We start from the raw sequence: 8,339 nt of genomic DNA on the forward strand, positions 1-8,339 counted from the left end.
ATATCAAGAGCCACGCGTTGGGTGAATAAGCAGGAAAAAGAGGAGCTTAATACCTAAAAAGGATTAGGACGTCCACCAAATAGGGCCCTCTCCCACACAAATCCTCTACTGGTTATACCGATATTGGTGGTAAGTGCTTAACGATATCGTAAAAAGTCAGATTATCGTAATATTACACCAAAAAAGTATTAATCAAGGGTGCAAATCGTAATATAAATGATATCGTTATATACCCAATATCGTGTTAAGGAGATTTGACTGTACAAACAGACTGTTCTTACACGATAAATGGCATGTGTAACCGACTACCGGACCTTGCATATTACCCTGTTTCACCTGCGTCAGCACTACCCTCGTATGTCTCAGATACGTTGGAAATGAGTTATGGGCTTCGGAGTTAGGGGTCTATTTTCATGTATTTATACCACTTGATTTCCATAGATTTACAATCAAGTTGCTCGTTCAATTCCACACACTGCAAAGCTTACAGCATGCCTACTAGTTAAGACTATTGGCAGGTCGCTGCGCTTTCACGTTTGCCCTTCGTGTCCCCTGGACCAAATACAATGCTCTTGCCATCTGCTTTTGTCTCCACTCTGTCGACAGGCTTTACAGCACTCTCAGCTCCTGCGTCATGATCCGTATTAGTCTCCGCTTCGGAATTGTCCTTATCGTCCCATTTGGAATACAAGTCCTTTGGCAGCATCTTTTTTCTGTCAACCTTCCGAACTACCAATTTATCCCTCTTTTCATCATATTTGACGATAGCATTTCCACCACATCCCTTCACCACATTGAGGATTTTGCTAATCAGTGCAGCTAATTTCCTCAGATCCCTCTGGTTGCCTCCCTCCCATCTCCTGATCTCAGCCGCTACATCTTCAATTTCTGGTCCCTGAAACGTACCCTTGTGGTGGTAAGCTCGCACGAGCTTAGGGGTTTGAGATACCCAGAGCTGCGGTGCGACCTCCTGAATCTTAAGAGGCTTATGGAAGACACGTGTTTTGATTTCAAGGGTTGACCCGATCGGTACCACCCGGCCTTCTTCTTTAATTGTCAATTTGGACCCAGCAAGAGTGGTATTAGGAGTGGTATTAGGGGGCCTGTTGGTCGGGGATAGAGACAGGGATCCCAGCATGCTGGAGAGACTGTCATTTTCTGGCTCTTTGCTATTGGAAGAAGGTATCCTTGTATCAGCATCTACATATCCGTCCGTTTCATGGCGGACGATGAAGCTCAAATCACCGAAGCGGTATGAGATAATTCTGTGATGTCCAGTGCTGCCGCTGATCTGGCTAGTAGTGTATACCTTCTCAAATTCGTGACCAAAGCCCCTGAATTCATGTGGTCCGATAAACTCGTGGGTCGCGGTCTCCTCGCGAGAGAATATCGCAGTGTTTTTTGTAACCTCGATATTGATGGTGAATGTTTCGAGTCCGTTTCTAGTTGAGCCGGGGTTGATAAATGAAAGGAGTTTACGGATATTGTTTCGGTCGGTTACGACATCAATCGAGCGGATGTCGAATAAAGGATTTGCGATGTACAACGCGCGAAATAGGGGTTCAAGCGGACTGTCCGGATGGCGAGCTGCATTTTGGGCGATGTAGATGAGGCCAGAGTCCTTTTTCAGCTGTCGAGGAAATCTTGGAGCGGACCAAAGAGGTGGACTGCCCGGGACAGCAATGGTGGGCGTGGGTGCCTCAATCCAGTTGTAGGAGGACAGGTGCTTGACGCCAGTGATTGACGCCACAGGAGGAGTACTGAGGTCTTGAAGATCTAGGCGAGAGATCTCGGCTATGGTAGTAGATGCCATCGTTGAAGTTAAACCAGGCGATCTAGAGACACGATAGAGGAGCTAAAAGTAATTGCAGCTAGGCTTCAATCTTGCGGGAGATGAAAGTCCAGGGCCTGGAGAGATAGCGACGAAAATCCGCCATCTTAATGAGCAGCTTTTATCTAGCCTGATTCCTTCCTTTGCTTGTGCGGCAGGAAGCATCTGACCAACATGACGGACACGGGCATAAGCAAGACTCTATCAAACGGTGACGTTCAGATAACGTATTCATACTCGCCTCTTAATGCGCTGGTCAATATCATTTTCAATGCCGCAGGTCAGGTTTTACAGGTTTCAGTGGTGAAACAGGGTGCAGGGGGAGGTACAACTGTTGGTAGCAGTACTATTGCCGCGTCTCAGCCCATCAGTACTGGTGCGGTCCAGACAACAGTGTAGCGGCTAGATAGAACCGGCGAGTACGTTACGTAAATTAATTAGCTTTTCAGCTTGCGGAATGGTCGGAAGAAACAGACACGCTACGGAAGGTAGAATAGTGCGGTTTCGTGAGCTGCCATTCGGGATCAGCGTGGTTTTCAATATTACCCCATATCCACAGTCGATTTTTGATCGCTAGCGACACCGCACTCTCAACACCTGTCGAGCGCTATGCGTAGAGCCTGCTAAGCGCTTTCTACTCGCACTAGAATGGTAAGAATCGGCCGTAGGTTAATAGAGATATTCGCGTTTTAAGTTGCGCGCCGCCATCGTACGAGTACCCCAAAGCACCCCATCAAACTTATATCGCACTAAAATGAGCCCCTAGGGGGCTATAGACGAAGGCTATAATAGGACCCCTTAGTATCTTATTAGAAGTCAGATATAGATAATATATATAACTATTTTAAAGCTTTTCTACCTGCTTAAAGCCGTTTATAAAGCTAATCTAGTAAGTACTATATCTGCTCCTGCCGTAGATTAACCTACTATATAGCTACTTCCTTACTGACCTTCTGGGCCTACGCGACCCGCTTAATCTCCTTAATAACCTTAAGCCGTAGGGAGTACTATTGGACCTCCTTTTGCCAACCAGCCCGTTATCTACTGCCCTATTTAGAATCTAGCGCTACTACGGAGGGGTTACCTCCTAGCCCTTCGGTCCACTTACACTAAAAAGCCCGTATAGAGTTTACCGCGTGGCTTATATAGTATATAGGTGGAGACTTAGACCTTAGCTCTAGCTAGGACTACGGCTCTAGCTATAGCTACGACTGCAGCTATAGCTGCGGCGGCGGTAGTGGTAAAGCTATATAGGAAGGAGAGCCTATAGCGCTTACCCAGGCGGACGTATATCTATTAGATCCCGTAATAGATAGAACTAAAGGGGCCGCTTTTATAGGCGGACGTAGGGGGTTAGTAAACCGGCCCTAAGGCTATATAGCTACTGCCGCTACTACTACCGCAGCTATAGCTAAAGGGGCTTTTAGTCAAAATATAAGGCCGCCGGATGTTAGTAATTAAAGCTATAAGGACTAGGCCTACTAGGACTTATCTAGATAGTCTAATAAGCCCTTAAACCTCACTAGCTATCTACTTATTTTTGGTATATAGAGCCTTTAGTTAGCTAGTAAGGAGTGGTATAGCCTAGTAGAGAATTAACAGCTAGTTTGGGCTCCCCTCTTCTTCCTATAGGTAGGGCTCTAGCTCCTACGCGAAGGCTTTATACGCCTTATGCTAAAAAATAGGGTGGCTCTATACTGGATAGCTTAGGAATATCTTGTGGAGGGTTACTAAGTCCTATAGAATAACCTTATAGAGGTAAAAGAGAAGGTTTATAACCCCTATAGCGGCGAGGTTATTAATCTAGTGTGGCTATAGGCTAAAACGGCCCTTCTATTTATCCAGTTTGGGCCATATTATTAATAGCAGTATATTAGGCGGCGTAATACCCATACGGCGGATTTTAAAGCAGCCTATTTATAAGGGGTGTCCTACTATTAACCTTATAAACTCTTATAGGAAAGAGTTTAAGTAATAGCCTACTATTTGCTCTTAGTTTTACCTCCTAGTGTGCCGAATCTGGTCCTTACTAACCCCCTTTAGCTCTGCCGTCTTAGCGCTAGCGCTCCGCCTAATATGCGTCTTCTTCTCTAAGAAGACGCCGATATACTAAAAGGCCTTTATAACCTAATCTTACTATAAGTTATATAAGAGGGCCGCCTTATAGTTCCTCGTACTGCTCTTAATTAGGCGTATATTATACTATACTAAGCGCCTACTAAAATCTAGAAACGGCTCCATACTAAAATCCTAGCGGTATAAGAGATAGAAAGCTAGCCTACTAAGTATATAAACGAGCGGCTTTCTATTCCGTAGGGCCCTAATAGTCTTAAGGCGGCTATACTGGTTCTACTTACCTATATGTGTAGTAAATATTAAGGGTATATAGCGTATAGGGCCTTCGCCCTTAAACTTAAAGGTAAATAGATTTAAGATCTCGGTGGAGCGTTTATTACCGCCGTGGGTAAGTATATAGTAGCCTAGTAGGATATTAATAAGTATATAAAAGTAGCACTCTAGTAATAAGGCGGCGCCCCTAGCCTAGAGCTTATAGCAGACGTTTTAAAACTTATCCTCGGTATAGCCGTTAAAAAGGGTATCTTTACCCTTATTAGCGAACTGCTCTTTCTCGCGTTGTGCGTTCCTCTACTATAGCGTCTTTAGGTACTCTTTAATGCTATCCTCTCGCGGAAACGGGTGGCTATTTATCCCTATAGCTTTCTGCATCTAATAAAGGTCTATTAAAGTGGTAATATAGCCGCGAACTAACCGCCATAAGAGCCGCGTCTTCTCTTAGGGTACGTTAATATCGGCTTTACAGCTCTTCCCTTTTAAGGGCTGGCCCGCAACCTCCTTAACGAAAAAAAAAAGTAGCTTATCCTCTATAACGGTATCGCTGTTATAGTACTACTTTTATTTATAGAAGGCCTAGAGCTGGACGACATATTAGCCGTAAGGCGCGATGCTTTTAGTAAAAGGGGGAAACTATGCCCTTTTTACCTTAAACTCTTTCTGCTTTAGGTTATACGCTAAAGATATATTCTTAGGCCTAGCGTTACGCGTAAGGGTAAGGACATGCTACGCGTTAGCGCGTAATTCGGTATTATTAGCGATATTAATCTCTACGCGGCTAGTTAGCGCCATCTTATATAGTAGGTATAATAGCAGACGTGCTGCCGCGATTGAGGATTACGTAGGGAGGACTTTTCTATATATATTTGGGCCCTAATGGCCCTAATTACCCTATAGTCGGCGTCGATCAGCGGCTCGATTAGCAGGCGGCTCTTAATACGCGTATATCCACAGCTTGGCGCTAGTGGCGCTGTGGACATACGCGAATATCCTATAGGTGGCTAGCTAAACACGTAATTTTTTCACTGACCGACAATTAGCCAAGCCTCGAATACTAATAGTATGTCCATAGTTAATTTTTAATCGCTAGCGACACCGCACTCTTAATACCTGTTAAGCGCTATGCGTAGAGCCTACTAAGCGCTTTTTATTTATACTAGAATGGTAAGAATCGGCCGTAGGTTAATGGAGATATTCGCGTTTTAAGTTGCGCGCCGCCATTATATAAGTACCCCAAAGCACCCTATTAAACTTATATCGCACTAAAATAAGCCCCTAGGGGGCTATAGACGAAGGCTATAATAGGACCCCTTAGTATCTTATTAGAAGTTAGATATAGATAATATATATAACTATTTTAAAGCTTTTCTATCCGCTTAAAGCCGTTTATAAAGCTAATCTAGTAAGCACTGCACCTGCTCCTACTGTAGATTAACCTACTATATAGCTATTTCCTCGCTAACCTTCTAGGCCTACGTAACCCGCTTAATCTCCTTAATAACCTTAAGCCGTAGGGAGTACTATTAGACCTCCTTTTACTGACTAGCCCGCTATCTACTACCCTATTTAGAATTTAGCGCTGCTATAAAGGGGTTACCTCCTAGCCCTTTAGTCTACTTACACTAAAGGGCCTATATAGAGTTTACCGCGCGGCTTATATAGTATATAGGTAGAGACTTAGACCTTAGCTCTAGCTAGGACTATAGCTCTAGCTACGGCTGCGGCTATAGCTATAGCTACGGCGGCGGTGGCGACGAAGCTATATAGGAAGGAGAGCCTATAGCACTTACCTAGGCGGATATATATCTGCTAAATCCCGTAATAGATAGAGCTAAAGGGGCCGCTTCTATAGGCGGACGTGGGGGGTTAGTAGACCGGCCCTAAGGCTATATAGCTATTACCGCTACTGCTACTATAGCTATAGCTAAAGGGGCTTCTAGTTAAAATATAAGGCCGCTAGACATTAGTAATTAAAGTTATAAGGACTAGGCCTACTAAGACTTATCTAAATAGTCTAATAAGCCCTTAACCTCGCTAGCTATCTACTTATTTTCAGTATATAGAGCCTTTAGTTAGTTAGTAAGGAGTAGTATAGCCTAGTAGAGAATTAATAGCTAGTTTAGGCTCCCCTCTTCTTCCTATAGGCAGGGCTCCAGCTCCTACGCGAAGGCTTTATACGCCTTATACTAAAAAATAGGGTAGCTTTATACTAAATAGCTTAGGAACATCTTATAGAGGGCTATTAAGTCCTATAGAATAACCTTGCGGAGGTAAAAAAGAAGGTTTATAACCCCTATAGCGGCAAGGTCATTAATTTAGTATAGCTATAGGCTAAAACGGCCCTTCTATTTGTCTAGTTCGGGCCATATTATTAATAGTAGTACGTTAGGCGGTATAATACCCATATAGCGGATTTTAAAGCAGCCTATTTATAAGGGGTATTTTACTATTAACCTTATAAACTCTTATGGGAGAGAGTTTAAGTAATAGCCTACTATCTGCTCTTAGTTTTACCTCCTAGCGCGCTAAATCTAGTCCTCGCTAACCCCCTTTAGCTCCACCGTCTTAGCGTTAGCGCTCTACCTAATATATATCTTCTTCTCTAAGAAGACGCTAATATACTAGAAGACCTTTATAACCTAATCTTGCTATAAGTTATATAAGAGGGCCGCCTTACGGTTCCTTATACTACTTTTAATTAGGCGTATATTATACTATACTAAGCGCCTACTAAAATCTAAAAATGGCTTTATACTAAGATCCCAGTGGTATAGAAGATAGAAAGCTAGCCTACTAAGTATATAAATGAGCGGCTTTCTGTTTCGTAGGGCCCTAATAGTCTTAAGGCGGCTATACTAGTTCTACTTGCCTACGCGTATAGTAAATATTAAGGGTATATAGCGTATAGGGCCTTCGCCCTTAAACTTAAAGGTAAATAAATTTAAGATCTTAGTGGAGCGTCTATTACTACCGCGGGTAAGCATATAGTAGCCTAGTAGGATATTAATAAGCGTGCGGAAGTAGCACTCTAGTAATAAGGCAGCGCCCCTAGCCTAGAGCTTACGGCAGACGTTTTAAAACTCGTCCTCAGTATAGCCGTTAAGGAGGGTGTCTCTACCCTTGTCGGCGAACTGCTCTTTCTCGCGCTACGCGTCCCTCCGCTATAGCGTCTTTAGGTACTCTTTAACGCTATCCTCCCGCGGAGACGGGTAGCTATTTATCCCTATAGCTTTCTGCATCTAATAGAGGTCTATTAAAGTGGTAATATAGCCGTAAACTAACCGCTATAAGAGCTGCGTCTCCTCTTAGGGTATGTTAATATTGGCTTTATAGCTCTTCCCTTTTAAGGGCTAGCCTATAACCTCCTTAATAAGGAAGAGAAATAGCTTATCCTCCGTAACGGTATTACTATTATAGTACTACTTTTGTTTATAGAAGGCCTAGAGCTAGACAACGCGTTAGCCGCAAAACGCGATATTTTTAGTAGGAGGGGGAAACTATGCCCTTCTTACCTTAAACTCTTTCTGCTTTGGGTTATACGCTAAAAATATATTCTTAGGCCTAGCGTTACGCGTAAGGGTAAGGACATACTACGCGTTAACGCGTAATTCGGCATTATTAGTGATATTAATCTCTATACGGCTAGTCAGCGCCATCTTATATAGTAGGTATAATAGTAGACGTACTACTACGATCAAGGATTATATAGGGAGGACTTTTCTATATATATTTGGGCCCTAATGGCCCTAATTACCCTATAGTCGGCGTCAATCAGTAGCTTAATTAGCAGGCGGCTCTTAATACGCGTATGTTTACAGCTTAGCGCTAATAGCGCTATAGACATACGCGAATATCCTATAGGTGGCTGGCTGAACACGTAATTTTTTCGCTAACTAATAATTAGCTAAGCCTCGAATACTAATATTTCTAATTAGGTTAATCGATATTAGCGCTAGTCGATATTAGCGAGTATTGGCAAGTATTAGCGATATTTATAATATTTGCAGATCCCCTTAGCACCCCTTAAAAAAAATTTAACCTTAATATTATATAGATAGATTATTTAAATATTAAGGCTTCTAAAGTAGACTTATTACTTTTTATATTTATACTAAACTCCTTTAATATAGAGGAGTTAGTAAACTTCTAATTTATA

At 42.8% G+C, this 8,339-nt stretch overlaps 1 protein-coding gene across 1 annotated transcript; it reads right to left on the bottom strand.

The window, feature by feature from the left end:
• Positions 1-449: 449 nt before the first annotated feature.
• K441DRAFT_707991 (uncharacterized protein) lies at positions 450-1,813 on the bottom strand (the record flags this gene model as incomplete). The annotated part of the gene is made up of 2 exons (XM_067653754.1): positions 450-475; positions 619-1,813. 2 exons carry the CDS (start codon positions 1,811-1,813, stop codon positions 450-452), a joined length of 1,221 nt encoding a protein of 406 aa, XP_067499508.1.
• Positions 1,814-8,339: the final 6,526 nt, after the last annotated feature.

The sequence above is a fragment of the Cenococcum geophilum genome, assembly GCF_001692895.1.
Source record: "Cenococcum geophilum 1.58 unplaced genomic scaffold K441scaffold_51, whole genome shotgun sequence".
NCBI lineage: Eukaryota > Fungi > Ascomycota > Dothideomycetes > Gloniales > Gloniaceae > Cenococcum > Cenococcum geophilum.